The sequence below is a fragment of the Lytechinus pictus genome, chromosome 19 (genome assembly GCF_037042905.1).
Source record: "Lytechinus pictus isolate F3 Inbred chromosome 19, Lp3.0, whole genome shotgun sequence".
Classification (NCBI taxonomy): domain Eukaryota; kingdom Metazoa; phylum Echinodermata; class Echinoidea; order Temnopleuroida; family Toxopneustidae; genus Lytechinus; species Lytechinus pictus.
Window position 1 is genome coordinate 12,760,001 of NC_087263.1, and position 27,371 is coordinate 12,787,371.

General features: G+C 36.7%; 1 protein-coding gene across 1 annotated transcript; it reads left to right on the top strand.

Moving 5' to 3' along the window:
- Window positions 1–7,024: 7,024 nt before the first annotated feature.
- On the top strand, window positions 7,025–21,943 carry LOC129282572 (hemicentin-2-like). The gene is made up of 6 exons (XM_054918456.2): window positions 7,025–7,121; window positions 7,515–7,808; window positions 11,527–11,633; window positions 15,441–15,636; window positions 18,080–18,394; window positions 21,528–21,943. The coding sequence occupies exons 1-6, from the start codon at window positions 7,034–7,036 to the stop codon at window positions 21,671–21,673; spliced, it is 1,146 nt and encodes a 381-aa protein (XP_054774431.2). The 5' UTR covers window positions 7,025–7,033; the 3' UTR covers window positions 21,674–21,943.
- Window positions 21,944–27,371: the final 5,428 nt, after the last annotated feature.

Genomic DNA, 27,371 nt, shown 5'->3' on the forward strand with positions numbered 1-27,371 from the left:
ATACCCAACATTTCGTAAATTTTATGCAATGTTGCGTTGAAATAGCCCAATATGGGGTAAAAAAATATTCTCAGCAAACATGCATGTTCCCTTTCTACCCAATATTGGGTAAAATTTTACTCAGTATTTTTAGAGTGCATCAGTGCGCAGGGGAAAGGGGATATATATTTATACATAAAATAGACCAAAACTATGCAAAGTCACAGAAAAAAAAGGAAATTAAAATATCGCTTTGGAAAGATGGACATAATTGTTGCCAAGCTATCAAACTCTTTCAATGATATTAGGGAAAAAATTGTTTCGACCCTTAAAACTCGGAGCGTATTTGTTTCTGTGCAGTACCTGTGGCTCCATGCACAATCAAATTTATTTTCATTTACAGCTAAAAGGTTCCTGGTTTTTCACTTGTACAAACTTTACCGATCGCCTTGTGTAAATTTGTTTCAATATTCAAAATCGTAACCACAAGAGTGGACATTATCTTCAATATGATATAACAAAATATTTTTTTTTAGCTGAAGTGGTTGCTCAAATTGTATATTATATCATTGTTTATCACCAGAGGCTGGTAAGGGCAAACGTAGAACTAATCACAAATACACAGCCTCTCTCTCCAATACACACACACACACACACACGCACTCCATCACACACCCGTACACGCACAGACGACGCACACCGCTGCTCTGTCATCTAATAAAATGCGTTTTATTAGATTTCGTTCAAAATAATTATCTCATCACAATTACAAACTTTCCCACTTTTCAGTTTAAGTTCTGTTTATCCATATATGCACACATTTTTCAAACAGTACAGCTTAGAGATAGAGAGAGAAAGAGGGGGAGGGGGAGGGGGGAGGTGGGGGATAGAACAGAGGGAACGGAACCCCCCCCCCCACACACACACCCACAAACTCACAAAGTTACTATGCAATAAATAATTCAAAGTATCTCTCACTCGCTAACATACACGCTCACCATGCAAAGAGCAAAAAGAAATTGATTGATGTCGGCCAATAAAAAGAGAGGGGCATGGATACAGAGAATGAGATAAGAGAGAGAGAGAGAGGGGGAGAGAAAGAAGACAGAGAAAGAGAGAGAGAGATAGGGGGAGAGATTTGGAGATTATATTGTCAGATATTGAATAGAAATTACAAGGCATGATTAGTTTAAGAGATAAAGACTGCCAGAGATTGCAAGCAAAACGCCTGTAGCCTGAAAAGTATAGGTTCAAGTACAATTGCAAAAGTCGGTCACCCTCCCAATATAACATCATGAAGGCTACAAGGCAAAATCAGCTATTTCTTTTCAATTTTCGATGTTGTTCCTTCCTGGGTCAAGTACGACGTTATTATCATCATCGTCATTATTATTATTATTATCATTATTATCATTATTATTATCATTATCATTATTATTATTATTATAACTATTATCATTATCATAATCATTATTATTATTATCATTATTATCATTATTATTATCATTATCATTATTATTATTATTATAACTATTATCATTATCATAATCATTATTATTATTATCATTATTATCATTATTATTATCATTATCATAATTATTATTGTTATTACTATCATTATTATTATGATTGTTATTATTAATGATATAATAATGATGGCTATTTTTGCTACACTGCAAAAACACCGGTGCTAATTTGACACCAGCTCGGTATCTATATAGGAAACCACCGGAGAGGTGTTGAAACAGCACCACTTCGGCTTGAGGCTGACACCAGATAGGCATTTAAACAACACTAATCAGTGTTAAACCAATATCGGTTTGATTCTCAATTGGTGTTGTTTCACCACTTCTCTGGTGTATTATGATATAGATACCGGGATGGTGTTAAATCAACACCATATTTTTGCAATGTATTATTATTAATAATATTATTTTCATTATTATTATTATTATTATTATTATTATCATTATTATCATTTTTATCATTAATATTATTATTATCATTATTATCATTACTATTATTATTATTATTATTATTATTGTTACTATTATTATTATTTCGAAAAGAGTACAAACATCGAATAAATTGTTTTTCAGCATAGTCTACGATAAATCTCATTAAAATGAATAATATATATTTTATTTGAAATATTGAAGATTTTGAAGAAAATTAAAGAAAAATTGAAGAATCTAGAGTTGGTAGTTTATGCTTGATACTTGACGAGAGATAATTCCTCTTGCAGATTTTAAACTTTTATTTATATGTCATGCAAAATCGGTACCGTAGTGAGGATCTCTATTTTACATTAAAAGGAGAGTGCGTTGTGCAAGTGAAAACCTGTATACTTCCATAGTTTTGTAAGACGGATGTGTGCAATTAAACAATTTGACAAGAACAATTCCATTACTCTTCTTGTAATCGCGTTGTTAAAAAACAGGATTATTCATGAAAAATGGCTCAGCGCGCGGATATTGATACTAGTATAACCCTGAACTTATCCACTCTTTAGCTTACGTAGGTGATCATTATGAGTGAAATAGTTATTTTGGTACTCGTCGTAAAGCGAGTGCATAAAATTATTGTTCAAGATGTCTCCGGGGAAAGTATAAAATGGAAACCTTCGTTATTCACTTCTATCTACCCACCCCAATCATTATATCATTTAGGGGCCTATATTGTTATTATCATAATTATTATCATCATCATTATTATTATTAGTAGTAGTATATTATTATTATTATTGTTATCATCATGTTTATTATTATTTCTACTATTATCATTAACATCATCATCATCATCATCATCCTCATCCTCCTCCTCCTCCTCCTCATCATCATCACCATCATCATCATCATCATCATCATCCTCATCATCATCTTCATCATAGTCAACATTATTGACATTATTTATTCATTTATTGTTGGCAAAACATATTACTCCAGACTTGCATTGGTCACCTTTTTATCAATTGGACGTTTTCGATAATTCCATCTCTTTGAAATGTATTTTAATAACATTCCCTCACTTGTACAATAAAAAAAAGACTACATGCGTCAGTCCTTTCACGTTATCTCTTTGATTTGTGAATGTGCATTAATATGATGTTCAATTTGAAGCGAAATTGTATTTGAGTTTTGATTGATTTGATTAATGCTATTCACCCTCTGCTTTTATACACTTCATTAATTCTTTAATGATTCATTTATTTATATCTATAAATAAGTTTATCGCGGGCTTCATTTACACATTTTGGCCCCTAAACAAGTTGTCGCGAGAATATGACCTCTAAACATGGGTATTTCTTGACCCCAGGGAAGGACCCGAACACTTTTCAGAAACGAGGAGGAAAAGCCCAGGGGAAAAGGCTTGGAGAAAAAACACCCTTATCACGTTTGGCTATAGTATTAAAAATAAAAAAAAGTTTTGGAAAAAAAACATCCCCTAAATACTTTTGACCCGGCGATTGACATTTGACCAGTTTTTCAAAACCACCCTTTTATTTGAAAATCGGTGTTTTTGATACCCTTAACGAGTGCACGCGCGGCCCTCGTCCAAAACTAACAAAAATGACCCTTTTAAACGCTTTTTTTTTACTCACGCATATGTACAGCAATTTATTTGACTGCCCCCCCCCCCCTCTGGGCTGCAGTTCAACTGAATGTGGTTGATTTGTTCAGCTTTTGATTAATTCAGATTTGCATCACGGCTCTTTTAATTCAATTCAATTCAATTTTTTTTGGACCTCATATATAAAGGAGGTCTTGGGCGTAGTATATTTGCTTACATCATTTCCACTATAATGTGTTTTAGACAATTAGTCATCCAAGAACCACGGTAAACTTGTTTCTAAGAAAGGTTTCAGATTACATAATTAGCACGTAGGCAACTACACGTAGGCCCACGGAATGGTGAAAACAAAGTATCGCTAATTGGTCACTCAGTCACACCCGGTGTGACGATAGTAATTTATCACCATTGGTATACTATCGGTCGGTTTGGAGTCGGTTCCGTCAGTGTCACTGTGGCATAAGTGACAGTACGCCATATCAGATAATGCATTAAAGGGGAATGAAACTATTGGAATAAGTAGGCTTGGGTCGAAACAAAAAAATCAAAGAATAAGAACAAAGAAAGTTTGAGAAAAATCGGACAAATAATGAGAAAGTTATGAGCATTTGAATATTGCAATCATTAATGCTATGGAGATCCTCTCATTGGCAATGCGACAAGGATGTGTGATGTCCACTGAACTATATAGTTCAGTGGTGATGTCACATGTGAACAACTTTCCCTTTGATGGACTATAAAATACCCTCAAAATGTATCTTTCTGCTTTTTCTTGTGGTGATACATCTGTATTATATGCCCTCCTATAGAAAGAACACATGATCTACTGATAGATGTGATAAAAGAGGCAATTTAAGTGAAATATATACTAAAGTAATGGGGAGAGTTGTTCACAAGTGACATTACACATCTTTGTCACATTGCCAATTTGAGGATCTCCATAGCATTAATGATCGCAATATTCAAATGCTCATATCTTTTTCATTATTAACTTTGTCTGATTTTTCTCAAACTTTCGTCGATCTGTTTCTTTGAATTTTCTGTTTTCACACAAGCTATCTTGTTCCAAAGGTTTCATGCTCCTTTAAAGGCACTTCAGGGAGTACTTCCTTTCGTGTGTTATTCTATGGAGATATATTCTTGTAACAAAATTATTTTTACATCTCTGGGTTGTGGGCAAATATGCATGTGACGGGGGGGGGGGGGGTGGATCCAGAACTGTCCTGGAGATGGGGGGATACGTCAATAAAAAAAGATTTCTGTGAAGGAAACAAAAATAAATCACACTATGCAAATAAGTACGGTTCCTAGTTGGGTGCTTCGTAGTTATTTTGAATGTGACTGGGACATTTATAATAGGCCTACTGGATCCGGGTAAGCTCCACTTTAAAGGTAACATCCAGGGTAAACTGATCGACACAGCCCCTCGAAAGGACAAAACAAACACAAAACATAACTGTCGGGACTGAACGCTGCACATTGCGTCGTTGAGTCAGAAAGGTCAATGAAATATAGTTTTTATTCCAGTCGGTATAATTAATATTTTTGAACAATAAATACGACTTTCGCTTATTTAGCAGGATGAGATTTTGTACACATGAAGTAGAGGTATAGATGGTATTTATTGCATGTATTTAGGAGTAATTAAAGAGAGGTAGAATAAATAGAATGCCTATTGAAAGGCTGGCCAAAAAATCAGTGAGCATTGGATCCATGCAGTAAGGGGGAAATGTGTACCTCAGTTTACAATTAGTTTGTGAGTAATAAACATCCTTTTGTCAGTGCGTGTTATATTTCTTTGTGGAAATGCAGGATCATAACATGGAGATGAATGGATAGATAGATACTTCAGATGGATGGATAGATAGATAGGCAGATATATAGATGGATGAATAGATAGAACGACAGTTAGTTAGATAGATAGATAGATAGATAGATATATAGATGGATGAATAGATATATACTTCAGATGGATGGATAGATAGAACGATAGATAGATAGACAGATATATAGATGGATGAATAGATAGATACTTCAGATGGATGGATAGATAGAACGATAGATAGATAGACAGATATATAGATGGATGAATAGATAGAACGATAGTTAGTTAGTTAGATAGATAGATAGATACTTCAGATGGATGGATAGATAGAACGATAGATATATAGACATATATATAGATGGATGAATAGATAGAACGATAGTTAGATAGACATATATATAGATGGATGAATAGATAGAACGATAGTTAGTTAGATAGATAGATAGAGAGATAGATAGACATATAGATCTAGATATAGGGAGATAAAAAGATAGAGGAGATATAAAGATAGATAGATGGATTGATAGATAGATAGTTAGATATGTAGAGAGAGAGAGAGAGATTTTCTCCACGTAATACATGTAAAATAGCATAAACCACAACAAATTTCTTGCTCTATAATACGCTGATTTGTTTTATTTTACCGAATGGCAACGGATTCTTCATATCACGTTCGGCCAAGAAGTAACCTGAATTGTATATTATTACACAGACTTCATTATGGATAAATACGATTAAAAACAAGTGGTTGAGCAGTAACTTAGCTTTCATTCTTTCATCGTCACTGATTGTGACTGATATTAAAGGGATGCTCCGGGCTAAAAATAATACGATTTAAACAGATAAAGAAAAATCAGGCAAACAAAACACTGAAAATTTGATTAAAATCGGACAAGGAATAACAAAGTTATGGCATTTTAAAGATTTGCATTATTCCGGTGAAACAGTTCTAGGCGCGTCTTCATGAATATTCAGTGAGCAAATTGATGATGTCATATCCCCACTGTTCATATCCCCACTGTTCTTTTGTATTTCATTATATGAAATTAGGTTTATTCATTTTTTTTTACCAAGAACTGAAAAAAATTGGATTGACAAAAGATTTAATGCATTAGATATCCATTGCTGCAACTTATTTCATTATGAAGGAGACACAATGTTCACACATGTATGAAAGAATGAAACAATTACGATTTCATTTGATATCATAAGAAAAAGGAAAGTCGGGATGTAACATCATCAGCCCCCCTAATGAATATTCATGATGATGTGCAAATAACTATTTTCACAAAATATTACTAAACATTATATTTCAATAACTTTGTTATTTCTTAACCGATTTTGATGAAGTTTTCAGCATTTTGCTCTGTGAATTTTTCTCAATTTATTTAGATACAAGTATTTTCAGCCCGGAGCATCCCTTTAAGCACTATACACTAACGTCTCTGTTTGCCTCCTTATTTTTAAACTTCAGAGAAATTAACTTTTGTACTATAGGATGGCACACCACTTTTACGTCAATCAGTCTGCTGCCATCACTCGTTGCAGATTAAAACAACACATGTAAAATTGAAATTAATATATTTTTGATACTCTTTGTTTAATAATAGTTCTATTGTATTTTCTTGATTTCAATTCTTTTCCAGATGAATAACCGTCATGACGTCACAAAACTATATTTCTGTGTTCATCCACGTATATCTGGGGTTCAGCTTTGTGACGTCACAATTTATGCAGCAAGGAGCAGGTAGATACAAATGGTTAAAAATTGTAAATTTTATATAGTAATTATAACATTGATGATAATGACAGTAATGACGATATTAGTATGAATTATGATGATAATGATACCAAAATTTTGATAACCATAAGGTTCATAATCATGTTAATCATTATTAAACAATAATAATGACGTTTTCATTAGGCTGATGATATGGTCAAGAAGAAGAACGAGAAGAACAATGAGAAGAATATGATGAAAAAATGTAGAAAATGAAGAAGAAGAAGAAGGTGATGGTGATGAAGAAGAAGAAGAAAAAAAATAAGGACGAAGAAGAATATTGGTAAAAGCCCCTTTCATGATTCATGTAATTAGCAACATCAATCCATATTGTATTCATTCTCATCGTCCTTATCAAAGTGATTGAGGTATCACCGCAGGGTGGGATCGAGGGACCACCGGGGCGGGAGTACGAGATCAAGTGCCGGGCAAGCTGGTATGGAACACCGCCCGAGATCGAATGGACGCTCGACGGCCGTCGCATCTTCGACGGCAACAAGTACGTGATCGACATCGAGCAGACGCCCTTGGAAGACGCGACGATCAGCTCCCTCTTCATCCAGAGCGCATGGCCGCAGGACTCCGGGCGGTATGGCTGCCGGATGCAGGCGCCCGCATTCGGGCTCGCCAGTACCACCTTCAAAGTCTTTTCACGTTAGTAGCTCACCCTCATGGTTCTGTCTCACATGCGAAACCGACGCCAAAACGATAGATGATATGCCATTCAACATAACATGATAGCTTTGATCGGTCTGGAGTCGGTTTCGTTGGTGTGACTGTAACATTAGACTCTTTAAAGGGGAATCCAGCCTTGGCCATAAATGGTTGTGTTGGGAAGGAGAAAAATAAATTAAACAGAATGGTGAAAATTTGAAAGAAATCGGACAAGAAATAAGAAAGTTATAGCTGCTTTAAAATTGGGATCACTAATAGTATGTAGATTTCAAATTGGCAACTGGGTAAGTAAATTATGACAAGGGGCAAGGACAACTTTCCCATAGGCCATGTACTTTATTATCAGGGATTCGTGGTTTTCTCCTAAGTACCCATTCCCCTGGGGAAGTAATCTAAATATAACCCAGGTAGTATATTGTTTAATGTCCTCATGAAAGAAAAATATAATTTGAAATAAAACTTTGAGGAAAAATGACATTTTAGCCATAATATGTAGTGGAGTACATGGAAGAGTAGTCATTGCCTTACATCACTATGACATCACATATGCGACCAATTTCAAGTCTCCATAAGTATAGTGATTACCAATATTTACACCTTTGAAAAATTTATAACTTTCTAGTTGTTTGTCCAATATTGTTCAAACTTTCACCTATCAACTTGTATGATTTTTCTTTTTCTTATAAAAACAAGATTTTTATTTGGGTTGGATTCCCCTTTAAGACAAGCTTTGTTGAAATCCAAACGGTCAATAACTTCAATTCCAAACCCGGGGGGCCACTTACATTGACGAGTGGATACAATGTGCGACCAAAAAACACGTGAAAAGGATGTTTTTTTCAAGATAGGGCACGTTACCTATGTAACGTAATAAGGGTGTCAAAACACTAAAATAATGAAAAAAGGGTATCTTTTCGCTAAAGAAGCCACGTGTTTAGGGTAAAATTTGCAAGGGTATAAAATGACTAAAATGTTTTAAAGGATGTACTTTTTGCCCCGTCAACACTACGTGTTTAGAGTCCGATTTGCGGGAGGTGTGGGAGGTGGGGCCGTACTAAACCCAATGATGTAGGTAACGGTACAACCGACGACCGATGTCCGTGACATAGCTAAAATACCACTGTACTTGTTTAGGGGTTCAATTAAGGGAATGCTTGCCAAGGGTATCGTTTTGTTTCCAATACTTGTGTAGGGTGCTTTTCGAGACCCCATGGTCGCGCATGGTATCCACTCGTCCACCCCGGGATTCCAAAATGAATGAAATTCGACCTATTGATATTCCTTTCATTTCCAAATTTCCTTGGATTATTAACAATCATCATGAATAATAAATAAGAAGACTGACAGTTTCAACACAATATGGTATCATCTTTGGCACTGGCGGATCCAGCGGGGGGGGGGGGGGGGGGCACATCCGGCCCGTGCCCCTCCCCCTTTGAGAAGCAAAATTAAAATTTGTAATGTAAAAATGCCATTAAAACAGAGATGTGCCCCCTCTTTTGAATCTCCCCCTTTGGAAAATCCTGGATCCGCCCCTGATCTTTGGGCATACACAATGGATATGAATAAAGAGGAAATAATAGTTTGACTTATTTCATTCCGTCAAATCGATCAACGAATCATTCCCAAATATATTATTTTCTAAAGTGAGCGGAAAAGGGGTATATACTTTGGTCAAGCGATTTTTAGAAGTATTTTATATGCACAACACTCGGGTGTCCTTTTATTACATTCCAGTATAGTTATCAGTCAATCAAATTAATAAATTCATTTATTTGACATCCTTTAAACACATACAAACATATGTACAAGTATAATATGATACAACAAAGGAGTAAAATTATTTAACACACAGTATAAGCAATAAGAAATGGTAGAAATATAAAGAAATGAAAAGAAAATGCAGCGGATGTAGGAAGTCAGAAAAGCCATTGACCTGTCAAATCCGACTCACTTGATTACTACATTATGGTACGATTAAAAACACAAATAGAATCGTGGCAAAAAAAAACAGACACGATGATATCGACATCAATCCCCCTTTAGATAGGCAGTTGGAATTTTATCTTAACTATAAGTAGACAGTTGGTTTTGTTTCAATCTACGTTTCAATGATGAGAATGTAACAGACAATTTTAAAGTATCGGGTAAATTATTCCACAAGTTTGGTCTTTTATCATGTTTATAACGAATTGTAGATTTAGAAAGTGTATAACGAAAGAACGGGATACATGATTTGTTTGAATTTCTCGTTACATTATTATTTATACTGCTATTAAATATAAAATAAGTATTAAAACAAGATGGAAAAGTAGAATTTGAATTGAAATATTTGTACATAAATAAAATAATTTGCGATTCATAGTTCATTTAGCTTTAAAATTTTGAGCTTAAAAAATAAAATCTGTGTATGAGCTCTAAAAAATGAATTTGTTATTACCCTTACGTTGCACGTTTTTGAATCACATATATCCTTTGGAATAAATATGATGCACAGCCACCCCAGATAATCAGACAATAATTCAAATTTGGCAAGATCAAGGTATTATATATATTTACAATGATGCGTAATGATATTTTTTTAGGACTCTGCTCAATACTCCAATTACTCTAGAAATCTATTTACAAATGTAATCTATATGATATTTCCATGTCATATTTTCATCAAGAATTACTCCTAAATTTTTTTCTGGATTAACCTGCTTTATTGCTTTATTGGCAATTGGTATTCGTATTGCAATGTTATTAATATGTTTATTGTGTGTTTTAAAAATAAGATAATTTGTTTTTTCGAAATTAATAAAAAGTTTATTGGCAAGAAACCATCGTTGAATTTTGGCTATTTCAGTATTTAATATAAAATTCATATTAAAAGGATCATTACCAGATAGATATATTGTTGTGTTGTCAGCAAAGAGAATAAATGATAAAATACTGCTAACACTTGGCAAGTCATTTATATACAATAAAAATAATAATGGGCCTAGATTAAATCCCTGAGGTACGCCCATTTGTATATTACTATATGCTGATGAATTATTGCCATTGCTCACATATTGCTTACGATTTAATAAATAACTTTTCAATAATAACAATGGAGTCCCTCTAATTCCATAAAAATACAATTTATGAAATAAAATAATAAAATCAATACAATCAAACGCTTTTGATAGATCTAAAAAACGACTTTTCAAACTGACCAGTCATACACTCTCTAAATGAATTTTCTACGCTATTACTGTTGATGTTTTTTAACTTAGCTTCACACCTATTGAAGTGAAATGGTTATTGAACTCATTAACTATTTCCTGATGATCAGTTATTGTACTACCATTTATTTCTAACTCTCTTGCAGTTGTTTTCGTTATATTTCTGTTTAAAGTCTGGTTTATAACATTCCATGTTCCTTTCATATTACCTTGTAGTTTGGCAAATTTCGTGTGAAAATACTCGCGTTTCTTTTCTCTTATCAAGTTACTGATATCATTGCGGCACCTTTTATAGGCGTTTTCACATGTATCAGATTTACTCTTCAGGTATTTTCAGTACAAAGCATGTTTTCGTTGATTTAGGTTTATGATCTCTTTCGTTATCCATGGTTTTCCTTTTGTGTTTACTTTCTTTATCATTCGATTAGTCATATTTTGTGATTTCTATTTTCTTTACTATCTATATGCCTCTTGTGACTCAACTTCAGGACCAATTCTAATGCCGTCACCTCATCAAGTAATTGATCGCGACACCAACCTTACCATACAATGTCCTTCTCGAGGGAGCTTTGGTGGAAACCTATTTTGGTTTAAGGTAAACCCAATTCATTTCTGAATTATGTGGTAATATCACTTTCAAGCAACTTAAACCAAATATAATAAATGATGTGTTTTTCAAGTTGTTTTTTTAAACAGGCTTAATCGCTTAGTTAATATATTGCTTGAATATTTGTGAAGACTGTTTTATGTAATTGTTGATTCTTGTCAGACAAAGCACCTTGTTTTCCTCTATTTTGACAATCATTTAATTTTTAATACACACACACAAACACATATACACGCACCTCATACAATCACTCCCACACCCACCCACCAACCAAACCCAATCGTTACAAAACAAACACGTCCCGCAGCTAACAAGACACAAACACACCCACAGGCTTAAACAACGTGCTTGAAATTAAAGCAGCGTTTTTAGGTTTGACAGCAGCTATATCGTATGAGGTGTGAGTCCTTATCACTTAATTTAAATCGCACAATGACAATTCATTGATGAAAAACATCTATCTTTCTTTTTCAAATAGGGTGGAATAAGAATGACAGAATGACCCATTTGACTTCTGGTAGAGGGATGAAAAAGCTCAATCAGCTTAAGACGTGTATAATGCAAATAAGAAATGGAGGGGTATTTCCTATTTTACGCAAATTAAACAATTGATAGAAGACTCTCCATTAATATATTTGATGCAGTTTGGAAATCAAAGAAAAGTTCAAATTAGCCACGATTTTCTGAGCTTTATTTTGTATAATCTCACAGACAAAGGTGACAAGTCGTACCTTGCAACTAAGATTTATCAAAATCACATCAATGTTAGCCTCTGCCTTATCGTCATTGTGACGTCAACTATGCGTCTTTAATTTTCTAAATTTAAAGTTACAATCAGATCTTTATCCTGAGGGGGAAAAACACATAAAAGATGGTAAAGAGGTCATATATCAACATGATCAAAGGTAATCAGTATTTGTGCATGCGTCATGGCAAAAATTGCATTTTTACTCTTATTGCTATCCAAGAAAGGTATACTGTCCAGCTTATTTCAACTTATTAATCATGTTGATGACGGAAAGAACACCAACTAGAGAAAGAAATTTTCCCTGGAAATCATCTTCATGTAGGCTTGCACTGAATAGGGAAGACACAACATTCATTTTCTATCATGACAGATAATAATTTTATGCTACCCAAATTTCCAAACGCTTAAAAATGGAGTATGCGAAAACGTTAGTTACATTTCCTATTTCCATAGAAAGGATTATTTCATTTGTATATAATGTAGATTAGTATGGGGGCATTGGTCGTCAATGCGGGAAATACAAGAAAAGTGATTACGTGGAAAAGGCGTTTGCAAAAGAAGTTCGTGTAAATCATTTCAGACGCGCAACTGGGAGTTTTCACAATATTACGAAGATGCTTGCTAGAACGTTGAGAATCTATTGTAATAAGCCATTCCTGACAAAGCAGCCTTTGTCGAAAATAGGTGAATCAAAACAGCAGTGTCTTGGACGAACGACACATTTGCAATTTTTAGTCAGCTCCTAATCTTAGGATGATCTGCTGTTCCATTTCACAAATTTTCGACAAAGACCTCTGAGCTGTTTATTGTAATCTGACGGGCATTTTCAAAAGATTTACTACGTTGTAGAATCCACCCCCGTTGCAATTGCGAAAACTCGCTATTATCGTGTCACGTAAAGGTTATGCGTGGGGACCCTACATTCTGTACTGCTGGGCATTATGACGTCACAATCGAAATCTGAGGGAGATAGGTGTGTCATACCGTTTGTGTTCGGGTCATTTAGCTAATGCAGTGATTTATATGTCACAGCCCCACCAATGGAACTGACTCCAAACCGACTGATTGAATGCAATTGAAAATAACGCAATAGTTGCAATCGGTCGTGAGTCGGTTTCGTTTGTGAGACTGCGACATTACTTCCGTAATACTGCACAAACCAACCATGGATCCTACTATGGACCAACGAAAGCTTTTATGTTTTCTGCAGTGGATTACCTACCGGTCGGTTGGAGTCGGTTTTCGTAGCTGTCATGCCGGATCTTCGGACATTGTCACACCGGCGAAACCGACTCCAGACCGACCACATATATTACGTTATTACCAATGTTATGCAATCGGTCGGTTTGGAATATGTTTTGTTAGTATGACTATAGCGTTTTGGAGGAGGTGGGGTTAGTCTGCAGGCACATGTAGACCCTGATTGAAACTTTGATCAGCAAGTGTGTCTCCACGCAAAGACTAGCACATACAAAACTTGCTGTTTCAATTCGAGAGGGCCTTCAGTACACAAGACACGAGTAGGCTGCACATTTAGACCCTTAACTGGAGTGAAGGGTTTGCACAGCAGACTAAGGTGGGATTGCGGTGGGGGCTAAAGTAATATCCACAATATTGGAATTCAATTTTAGAATGAAGCTGTAGGTTTAAGATATGTTTTTATTCTGCCCCATGGAATTCGCAGTGATAGCAATACTATCTAAGGTTCATTTTAATTTGAACGTAACCTTGGAATTATCGCATGCAAACACTACACCAGACGAAATATTAGAAGCACATAGACCAAGTGAAGTGTTAACTCTATTGTATGAGTTCAACGCCTCTTGGTATTTGTTATATCGATACGATATGGTGTTATATCAACACCTATAATTACGCTCCTCTCATCACGGACTGGTGTTAAGTGTAACAACGTAGTGTTAACAATGTGGGGCTAAATCTATCATGTTTGTGTGGTTCGAGTAGCTGTGGGTGTAAATTTTATTATTTTTGTTTATTTATTCATATTTATATCCAGTGCCATTGTAAAAGTTTGATCTGTTTCTTTTGGAACCCAGTTTATATTGTTGGAGATTTCTCTTGTATTTTTAAAAAAGTTTTATTTCAAGGAGCATTAAAACAATTTCACATCCACGTCGTAAGCGTCGCGACGCGCCGTGGTGTAGTTAGTGATTCTGATATCTTGTAATCAGATGGTCGTGCATTCGAATCCCCTGCGGCGCGAATGGTCTATATTAAGGCGCCTCTCACTTCGCAATCATTCATCCAGGTGTTAGATTAGCCGACTGGTAACCGGTATACGTTGCGAAAGCCGATGTAGTTACCAAATGGACCTTCATTTTTTATTTCTCGGGACCAAAGTTACTTTAATTTTGTAATGAACTTCCCTCTTTTTGCTTGTCAAATTTACATCAGCGACCCCTTGAAAAAAATCGTTCCCAATTACAAATTTGCCTACTAAAAATATACAGTACAAATGTTGGACCGTGCAATATAAATTGTTGTCCACATGAAACACTTCAGTGTGAGGGGCGAAAATTTTTAACGCCACGTGACGCGCTTTGACTATTCGCGTTGCTTAACACAAATAATTTTATTTCATAATCTTGACAATAGACTATAAGTTCAAAACTATGGAATGAAATTCCAAATGATATAAAAAACAGTTCTACTTTATCAAGATTTAGATCTTTATGCAGGAAAATGTTATTTTTCGTTTATTGATCGAATGCATGTAATCTCACATCTTACATTAGTGCTCCCCCCCTTTACCTCATTCTTTTTTTCTTTTTTTTTTGCTGCAGGAGTGTTTCTTTTAATTTTGATCTAGGATTTTTACTCTTTAATTTTGTCATTTGTAATGTATTAATGTATCGTGGTGACCCCTTTTATAAGCATCGCTTCTCCGGGGTCTCCGAACCATCTATTTTTTTTTCTGATACTTTGTTAATACTGTATATTGTACTGTTTTTATCCTTTTGATGGTTGAATAAATAATTGAATTGAATTGAATTGAATTGATGAAACAATCTCATGTTGTTCTTCAGGATAACATAGTGATCGGTGGTCAAGCTGGGATGTACGATGTGAACAGAGACAGGATACCAGACTACTGGGTCTTGGACAACGAAAGGATGATGATCGTAAACGCAAACATCCACAGTGCAGGAGTCTATACCTGTCAGTACCGCTACTTCTTTCGCGGGATGCATCAGAATGTTGCGGAGAGGATCAATGTAAACTGTACGTATTCTACCGCAACGAAAGGAAAACCCCGCTAGGGGCACGAGTGGCGCCAGAGGGGGAGGGGGGGGGGGTAGTGACCGTATGTTATGGAAGAGGTAGTGTTAGATTGTCTTCACATTGTTAGACGTGTGAAGTTTAAATAAAGTAATACTACTTGCGCACGTCACTGCGAAATGCGTCCCGATGCGCGCATGCGTCATTAATAGTGTGAATCAAATATTCAGAAAGTTGAAATTGTAAACATATTGTGATAAACGCACACTGTGGACAACGTCGAGGTGTCCACACTGGGCAATTATTGTCTTTACAATATTACAGTTGGGGATTTTAACATTTTTTTATCAAATCCTCATACAGTCCATGATGTGAACACGCTATATGAACACATCGTGAACACATATGCACACATTGTGAGCACAGTATGAAAATACACTTAGAATACAATCTGTGAACACACTGAGCGCACACTGTGAACGTCCTGTAAGCACACTGTGAAAACACTGCGGGCACTAGTGGGAATACACTGCGAACACATTGCATACACAATGTGAACACATTACATACACAATGTGAACACACTAAGAGCACACCGTAAGCAAACTATGTGACACATTTTTTTTTTCCAGCCGGGTGGGGGCGCCTAATTCTACTCTATGGTTTAGCATTAGGCCTGACAAAAATGTCGAGGCCTGTAATATCTTGGTCATGCAACTATACGATAACTTCATTTTTTTGTCTTAGAACTCAAACTAGCTTTTGATGAAACTGCCCACTACCCCTGTGATATTTTAGTTTGATTTACCCTCTCACCCTCGGGTACATTGGCCAAATGGAAGACAGAAATTTAGTTCCGATTTTTAATTTCAATGTCCATACTGTTCCTAAGGCATACTTTTGTTTTATGAAAAACATTGGAATAACCAAAGAGACAACAAATTGAATAAATTCTTCTTTCGAAAATCACATTTCAGGATATACAAAAGAAACATATGAGACTATATACAGTTGTCATCCGAAATAAATTGGCAACTATTATCATGATTTTTTTCAAGTATTATCATATTGTAATGTGTTTCTATGTTCTATCGTCCTGCCGTGGGTAATAGCAAATGCAAGGCTATTTTGTAATAATGATTGTATAAGCACCCAAAAATGTTACATAATCATATATAGTTATCATTATAGGGTATAGAAATGATTTGATTTGCCTGTGGCTTCTGACAGTGATTATAAGAATTATGTGAGAAAAAATGTATGGCATCATAATGTCAGAGTAAAATCTCCTGGGGGAGAATGGGTCAAGTATTATTATTTTTCAAACATTATCATCGTGTCACGTGTAATGTGTCTCTATTTTCCTTTGTATTAACAATAGGAATGTAAAAGACGGTACAAAAGTATTATTACATAATGAAAAAAAAAAGAAAACAAAAACAAAACGGAGGAAAAGAGAAATAAGCGAAAGGAAAAGGAGAAATGGGGGCATTTTGTAAATGTCATTTTAAAATCATTCATGAATTATATTTCAAAAATCGCACAATTTTGGCATACCCCCTTAAATTCTTTGGCTTTGTACGCCACTGTGCATTGGGTATTTGCTTGTATCAGATCAATTAAAGATAAAATAATAATGCAGATAAACGGGTCTTTGTCGTGAGGAAATACATAAACGGGGAATCAGTGTTATGTGGTGTACAATCAGCAATGCCAAGTTTCGAACCGATGAATTATCGATTAAGAGGATTCAAATTATTACTTTTTAGTGTATATATTATAGTACATCACATCTGTTTTGTAAGCATTTTAAAAAGGAAAATCACAAGCTGAAACTTCCAAGCTTCAAGTCGTCCAATAGATAGGAGGCCAATGTCACGATTAGAAAACGTTCTGATTACTAGAACTTATCCTAGGTAGGGGTCAGGGGTGGAGCCCCTTGAAATTTATTAATTTTGTGTAAAAAAAAATAGTATCATTATGCAAGACTAAGATTTCGGTGGGCGAATGGGTCAACTAACATTATTTTTTCAGATTTGTTTTCCGGGGGGGGGGCGACAGAACGCATAACAAAATTTTGAAAGGAAAAAACTCAAAAAACGAGGAAGCGAAGTGACGGAGTCTGTCATGGGGACGCCCATTCGTGTGGGGGGGGGGGGGGAACTACCCCCTACTCGCCGCTGCGTACTAGTCTGCTGTGCAAACCCTTCACTCGAGTTAAGGGTCTGAATGTGCAGCCTACTCATGCCTTGTGTACTGAAGGCCCTCTCGCTCAGGGATTGAACCAGCAAGTTTTGTATGTGCTAGTCTTTGCGTGGAGACACACTTGCTGATCAAAGTTTCAATCGGGGTCTGTGCCTCCGGACTAGCTGCGTACGGCCAGTCTTCTGTGCACATTCATGAATTCGTCTATGGCTCGTTACATCTTAATTTTCTTTCACCACAGTTCCCGTTGAATTGGTAACAAAACCATTAATACGATGGCAGGAGCTTCCGAACTCTGGACCCCTTCGTCTCGAGTGCAAGGCCCGTGGATTCCCGCGCCCAAGAATAGCTTGGACCTACTCCAACTTCACGTTCGAAAGCGGGGGTTACATGGATAAAAATGTCAGCATTGTGACAAGTCCGCAATCGCAGACCATTGTTACGTCAGTCCTAAGCGTACGTCACATGCCAGACAAGTTCAATGTTGCCCGGTTTAACTGCTCAGGGCGGAACAGTGTTAGCAAGGCCAGCAAGCTTATCATGGTAGTAAATATGGGTAAGTATATCTTCGCACAGTGATGCACGTCGAATTCAAGAACACATTAAGTATTTCTAAACAATGCCCGTCAAATGACATAAAACAGGGTTGGGAGTCTTTGTAGAAAATTGAAAATTGGTGAACCGGAATAGCAGTTTATGTCTTGCCTCCATAGCATAGGGAGACTATAGGCTCCGCTTTTCAGACGGCGGGAGCGTCGTCAACATTGAAATCTTATTAAACCAAGCTTAAGTTTTTGAAAATTTTCATCATAACTTTGACCTAGTTCAAGATACTTAGACGTAAGGATGGTCAACTAAATATCCTGTTTGAGTTTCAGGACATAAGACCAATGTCAAAGGTCATTTAGGGTCAATGAACTTAGACCATGTTGGGGAATCAATATCGAAATCTTAACTAAGGTTAAGTTTTTGAAATGTCATAACTTAGAAAGTATATTGACATAGTTCATGAAACTTAGACATAAGGGTAATGGTGTATCACTAAAGATCCTTCATGAGTTTCAGGTCACATGATCAAGGTCAAAGGCCACTTAGGGTCAACGAACTTTGGCCATGTTGGGGGGTATTTGTGGAATTGTCATCATGACTTACAAATTGTATGGATCTAGTTTATGAAACTTGGAATTAAGAGCAATGAATTATCCCAAATTATCCTGTGCGTGTTTCAGGTCACTTGACCAAGATCAAAGGTCATCGGACTTTTGCCGTGTTGGGGGTATTTGTTAAATTGGCATCATTACTTTTATGGATCTAGTTCATGAATAATAGACATAAGGGTAATCAAGTATGAATGATTGCTTTGCTCACGTAGTAGGTCACATGATCATGGTCAAAAGTCACTTTGGGTCAATGGACATAGTATTTTATTATCAAATGAATGTTTTGTTTCGTGAATAATTATAGCTGTTTGCAAAATCAGCACTGCTGGTATATCGAATCGCGTAATGCAGGCGAGACTGCCAGCGTCGTTCCCCTTGGTTTCTGGAAGTTTCGGAGCTGATGACTGTTGGCATATGCGTCTTTTCTCCACAGTCCGGGACGAAAATGCTGTTTTGATTCACCAATTTTTGACAATAACTTCTTGGTTGTCCATTGCCATGCCATGTATATAATTATGTTCTTGAATCCGCCGCGTGTCGTGAAGCAACAGATCGAATCCCGAATAACTGATTATTTTTCACAATATTATATAAATAGTGTACAATCTAGTGTTCAATATACTGGATTGTATATGGATATTTTATTCCTTCTTTCTTCCCTTTCCTTCCTCTGATTTCGTCTTTCCCCATCCTTGCCCCCTTTTAACTCCTTGCAAAGGTAGGGGAGGTGGAAGGCCACCCCCTTTCCACTATGCACCTGCCCTATACTCAACTCATTGAATATGTCCAAAATCCTTGAAACCATATAAAATAATAGAAGTCATATGAAGTACAAGTTAATACGTGTTTTTCTCTGAAAGTCTATATATGTCTTTGACATTAGGTATATTTTGCTGTTTGTGTTTCCGTTTTGTTTGTCCATTTGATATTCCACAATCTAAACCTGTATATGGCTTCCAGATTTGATAGATCAAAGTTCTGTACTTAATTGGACAAGAATCAGCGAATCCATATAATGTACAAATGTGGATGGACTCAATGTTACAACTCAAAATAAAAAGAGGATAGCCTTGAAAGAGCTAAAGAAAGACTGATATGCCAGGGCATTCAATTTTGCAAAAGCATCACCATTTTGTCACTATAGATATTTCCCCTTCATTTTGGCATATCGCTGCTAGGGTGATAGAACCTCGTATCTCAAATTTAAAGGCCCAGTCCTACTGCAGCTCTTACTGATGCTAAGAGGATGTAAAACGTAAAAAATCTTGCCATCCGTTGGAAAACGCTATGCATCCGGTTGGTACTCATTGGTCATTGCGTATGTATTTCATACGCTCTATCCATCGAGGATGCGCCCTCTGTGATTTTATCCGCGCAAAAGAGTTTTGAGCTGCACAAAACTTTCAGAAGGGATGAACTTTCCGCGTTGTAAGTCCGCGTGAATATACGAGCAACAAACGTTCTATGGCCGTTATCATCCTTTAGACGTCCGTTTTATCCTCTAAGCATCAATTACTTTAGTATGGGCAAAATTTTCATCACACTGGATAAATAAATAACTAACTAACTATTAACTAAATAAATAAATAGATAAATAAATAAATAAAGTAATAAATGCAGTGGTTGTACACATAATTACCATCATGGAGTGAAGCACGGGAATAGAATGGATGTAAGCGTATGCATCTCGTATATATGTGTAAAATATTTAAAATCTCCGGTAACCCTACTTCCATCCGCTTTCATCCTGTAGACTTCCGATAAACATCCATTTGAAATCCCCACTACATACTACAAACGGATGGAGCCACCCCCGAAATTTTGCTCGTCCGCTGTGTCCTTCATGAATATGATGAATATGTTTTGTGTCCATCGGTCCATCGGCCAGTGGGACCAGGCCTTTAATATTTTGACGACAGCTCAGGATATGCTAAATTTTAGAGCTATAACATTGGTAGCAAACATCTTTTGCCTCGAAATAGTTCTTCACATGTATCAGGAGACTGTTTTTTCAGCCAATATAAGACACATAATTGCTATGAATACAGCCTTTCCGAAGCTGCCCTCAAAAAATTAAATTTCTTGATTAGAGGTTTTATAAGCCCAGCCACGATAATTCATGTAGTATATATTATGTTTTCTTGTTAATTCGTTTGAAATATTTTTTAAATTTAATATTGATTTATCAACTGTCGTAATTGATATTAACATCGGTGTGTTGGCTCAGTTGGTAAGAGCGTCCGTCTCACGAGTGGGAGGTCGGGGGTTCAAACCCCGGCCGCGTCAGACCATAGACCTTCATGGTCGGACCAAAAGACGTTAAAAGATTGGAGTTGCTGCTACCATGTTTGGCGTTCAACAACTAAAGGGATCGAGCCTCGTCGATCTGGCGCTGCACAGCGGCTGCCGGGCCTACGATCAATTGGGCAAAGCAAATTTTCGGAGGATTTCATTTCATGTCTCTTCCGAACAATACAAATATGGATTTGCATTTCATTAATTTTTTTCATTTCACTTTTCAATTTACAGGTGGAACATCGGAACAAATTCCAAACAGAGGGCCGAATAGCGGTACTTCAACCAGTGATGCCAGCATCGGACATGCACCAAGGTTGCCCCTAGTGGCCTTAACAACATTCTGTATACTCACCAAATCACTTTGGGTTTTGAGATGAACAAACAAACGCTTTATGAACAAAAACAAAAATACACATTTGAATTCAATTCACTTGTTTATTTCATTTTCATCGAAACATAACTAGAGTAATATAAATCTGATGCAAATTGATGGCTTGACATCAAAAGCATTATAAAATAGAGCATATAGAAATGGAAATGAGCGTTCCCACTAAAAACACTGCCTGTAAATTGTGGATAAAAAAAATAAAACAAATAAATAATTTAGTACTTAATTTAATGCATACGTATATATACATACAAGAAAGGAAGAAATATAAAAAGGCAGAGGTCAGGATGTGGTAAATGGTACTTTAGTTACAGACCAGGGCCCCATCTTACAAAGAGTTGCAATTGATCCAATCAGTCTCAATAATTATTGTATGGAAATCCATCCATACCATAATTTTTTCTACAAGAAATTTGGTCAATCTCTTTAGGAAAGAAAGAGAATCACATGGAATCTTTAAGAGAATGACGAATGTATGATAATACATCATAATCTAGAAAACAATTTGAATAAATCTGCATGTTAGATGTTGATGTTGCTGGCTATTCATAGTTGTGGTTGATCGGATTAATCGCAACTCTTTGTAAGACAGGACCCAGATGTGTGTTTAAGCTGTGCGTAAAGTTAGGGACAATTTTTCGTACGACTGGAGCATGTTTTTAGCAGGGGCGGATCTATTTTTTTTCAAGGAGGGGGTTTGACCGAGTAATTTGACAAGCAACAAAAAGACCTTTACTACGAAATAAAGCCATTTTGGTAGCGAGATTTTTTTACAACAAAATAAAAACCAAAAGGGTTCACTATGAAATGAAGGCAATTCGGGGTTGGCTCCAAAGTGCAGGCCAGTACTTAAAAAAAACTTAGCAGCTAAGGGGGGGGGGGGGGTATACCACATAACCCCCCCCCCGTAGATCTGGCACTGCTTCTCCCCCTACGGCGGCGTACGGCGAGTCGAAAAAACCAAACCACCTACATTATAATGTAACTGGTACAAAAAATATGTTAAAACGGCCGTTTTCGACTTGCCGAAGGCCGCCGTAGGGGAAATGTGACTGCGCCATTAGTCAGCGACACGGGCGTATATAATCTAGCACAAAACACACAAAAAAGATTACCAGTCGAGCGTAAAGTTATTCGTAAATCATACCTCAGTCACATTTCCCCTACGGCGGCGTTAAAACGGCTGTTTTCGACTCGCCGTATGGGAAATGTGACGGAGGTATTACAAACAGCGTTATGAAACACCCACCAGAAGCAGGCAAAAGCCCCCCTTCACACCTTCAAGGATGCAACACGGATCATCACGGATCTCAATCCTTGGTGATCCGGGGTGCAAAATTGATATTTTTCTACCATTGCCTGAGTGAATACGTATTTAACAGGGTATTTACACGGAAATGTACGGATAAGTGCGGTGTCTACAAGGATAGACATGGTAGCATTAGGGATATGCTTGATTAGCTACCGGGAGTCATCACGGAATACAAAGAATGTTACTGGGTCCTTACACGGACATTCACTATGACTAATGAACTTCTGCAGCGTATAACTACATGGCCAAGATCACGGACTATTGATCATGTACACAAACAATGGAAAAATTTCGACCTTGGATATTAATAGCCGGTATTAACATGGAGCCACCCGGATGCATTCGGTAACTCCACGGATGTACAAGGTGGTTACAAGGATGAACACGGATGATCATACTCCGGGATGAAAAATTGAACATGTTCAATTTTTCTCCCGGATATGCAGGTACAGTGTATATCAAGAATGGCGCCGGATGAGTAGCCGGTGTGTACACGGTAATCGCGGACTGTGCACGAATGACCACGGGATGATCCGTGTTGCATCTGTGAAGGTTTAAAATAGCCTTAAAGCGACCTTTCATGAGAAGGATTTCAAGTCTTTCACTCGGCTGCATGCCTGGGAGGTGTAATGTAATAGACGCCGGCATGTCTGGGAGGTCTGTAGGAGAGCAATAGTTAGTAGACCAACCAACCAGAAGTAAACTGCGTGTTTTCACTTTGAAACATGTAACTTCTCAGAGGTTATTTATTTTGGTTTAGCAATCAAGAGACCTGCGATGAGTCTAGGAATTGGGATTGTTGGAAACTGGAACTGCGATGATCCGAAGAAAATAGTGCGTTTTCGCCCAGCGTCGTACGACGCTATCTACGACGTAGAACGATCTCTTGGTTCGTGCGTCCGTCGCGCTCAACTCTCGCTTGTAAGCAGTTTCGCAAATCGCTGAACGGATCCGGATCGACCGGAAGTACGTAGACTGCATGACGTCACCACTACTAGGGAAAATCCCGCGCCCGCGCTCTATGAACTGGCTGTCGGCGCGGCTCAGCTCAGCTTGCTCGCTCTACAAGCGATCTGATTGGCTGTTGACGGCTGTTGACAAATCCTACGTTCTAATGCGGACGCCCGCTAATTTGCGGAAGAACCGTCCGTGATTTGAGCTCAAGAACGCTCGGGCCTCTGTTTCCATGGAAGTTGGCGATTTTTGCACACGACCCTTACGTTCTACGTCGTACGACGCTGGGCGAAAACGCGCTAATAACCATCACGAGTTCGGTCAAATTCGTGCTGTCCGAACTTTTATCGCATTAGTCCGACGGGCGCTCATGACGGACGGATTATATTTTGCAAGTCAATTGGCCTTTTGCAAATTTCGTATTGATTCAATTTCCCAATGATTTGTCAGTGGCTGTGCCCTTTAAGTAACACAAAGAGGTTTTCGCCACGAAGGATGCATTACTCAGGCCTACTGTACAATTCACGATGGGATATTCTTGCTGTGATACGCAGTCACACATGCGAAACCGACTCAAGACCGACCAAAGCTAGTAGGGCCTTGAGTGTCGTGCCAAAATTTTAAATTTCTAAAATCCTGGCACGACAAATTTTGGGGATTATTAGCGTGAACTATTCGTAAATTCTGCGCAACCTCCTCGGACCAAGTCGTGCAATGGCACGCATTTCACGACTAGTTCACGAGTAATTCACGACTAGTTCACGACTACTTTACGACTAGTTTGCGACTAGTTCACAATAGTTTGCGCATAGTTCACGCTCACCTCAGAATTGCTCGCCTCAAAGGCATACGCACGCGTAGTTTGGCTATAACGAATGACAATTCATGGAATTCGATTTTATGCTCCAATGAATGATGATGAATTGAATGACGTGACAGTGTCTTACTAACAAACTATTTGTTAGTAAGAGTAGTAGGTCCACGGTAAGAGAAGGTGAAGATTGGGAGAACTGGTGTATTGGTATGTACTGTTTTCCAAACAAATATCTATATACTAACGTCCAGTACTGACCGCACAGAACCATTGTTAGCGCTAGCAATGCGCTAACAGAGGCCCTGTTACAACCGGTATATTGTGGCAGTGATGCCTAATGTTACAACAATGCATTTGGCCTACTTACACATTGAAATAAATATTTTGACTTCATAATCCGAAAGATGTGACTATATGTTTACTGTTAGCGGTCTTTCCGGCTCACAACATTTTTTGTGCGGCCAGCACAGGTCTAAACTAACACCGTATATGAAAAGGACGTGTGGCATGGTTGTCGATCCGCTCGCGCTTTCTATCCATAGGGGGGGGGGGTGGCGTTTGTATTATTACGCAATAATATCCCCCCCCCCCGGATGAATAGAACTTTCTGCGGGTCGACACCATTGACGTGTGGAGTAGTAACTTTGTTTCTTCATGGTAAGAACCCAAGTCAACCTGGATCCCGTACCATATGTATGTTGATATTTAGTTGAAAGTTTTGAATAATCATGTGACTTGTAAATAGACAGTCATGCTGATTTATATTACTCATAGACTTTCTTGGATTGTAATTTTGTAATGAGAAGCTTGATTAATTTTTTTTTAGAATTATTTTTGCAGATTTTAAATATGTAATTTAAAATTGTTAATCATTATGATCATTTATGTACATATTTGATACTACGAGCAAAGAATTCTCTGGTTATTTTTGTATTTTATTCTTAGTTGAGGTATCTAGCTATTGAGATATTTGTGTCAGTAAAGAAAGTTTGATTTAAATATGAAACAGGGAGTAACGCTCTTTATGACGGTAAAGGTGTTTCTTTAAGAGAAAGATATTTGTACAACTTTCCATCATATACAATGTAGTATGGTTGATATTTAAATCATTTGGAATTAACTTCAATTCAAATAAAAAAAATAGTTTTAGATTGTCCATATCTAATTAGTTAATTTCACCGTCCTAATATTGTAAATATTGTATGTAAAGGATTTGTATTCATATAATAAAATGAAGCGCCTTGAAGCAGTTGTATCAAATGGTATATGCATATTGCATTCTTATCATAATAATAATATTGTTTTGACTACCATCATTTGTATAGGCTTTATCATTATTATAACTGGCACCAATAATTATATTTTGCACCATCATGGAAATTAGAATCAGTATGATGATTGTGATTATCATTTTTTTTGTGTTATTATTACAAATGTTGTTGTTTTGCTATCAATGTTATCATTAGTATTATTTCAATTTTTATTGTAGTATTTTTTTCGTCGTTGTAAACATTTTTAAGATTATCAACTTTAATGCTATTGATCCAGGTATGCTATAAACATAACTGACTGATTGATGCTTGGTATAAATGTTCTTGTCCTATACTTAAGGTAATACAATAAATTATATTCGTGATATGCACATTTAATAATGTATACTTTCTGGAAGAAAATGAAGGGCCAAGGGGGGGGGGGTACTATGCCACAAATTTGAGGGTAGATCAATACCTTTCTGATAGTTTGTTAGAACATCTGTATCAGTTATCATATAAGAATGATACGATGATATACTCGTGTCAATTTTTTGTGAAGTGCCTTGTAATTGCTAATAAATGGGCGTTGGCTCACGTAGATATTTCTGATTATAATATTGTATAGCATCACTGTATTTCCTCAGCTTTTCTTGTGTTATTGTCATTTCATTTTAAACTGACCAATTCATCATTCCTGAAATATAGCACCAGAAAGTACAAAGGAAACACACAATGGAATACAAATATATATTTCCGAATTTCTGAAGAATATCAGTATTCCATTTAAGTTGATTAATTTCACTTGAACGTGGTAAAAATCCCATTCAATCAGCCGGTTGCAGATTTCAACGTTTTGATATCTCAATGGCTACACAGAAATTGAGTATAATACGGTGGAGGTATTATTCCTGATTTATATACTAGCTAATGAAGTATAAATCTTACCATTTTATAAACAATCCTCGAGTGGAAAGAGGGTGGGGGAAGAGAGAGAGAGAGAGGGAGAGAGAGAAAGAGAGAGAGAGAGCGGATGGATTGAGGGTTAAAACACCTTTTCTGCTTTTGAACTTTAGATCCACATGCCATCAGATTTTTTTGTATCCTTTCTTCCATCTTGCGCAAGAAAAAAGGTAACTGACTTGTGAAAAAAATTTATCTCTTTTGAAATAAAATGGTCAAAAAAGAGAAACGAAAAAGCAGTATAACAAAATGGTGAAAGTCTTCCAGCTTCAACCGATGACTAAATATATATATATATTTATACACATAGTGCTTATAAAAGAAAAGTTCACACTTAGAAGTAAACCTGCAATGGAAACATTGGTGCAGATCTCTTTAAGCAAATGACAATATA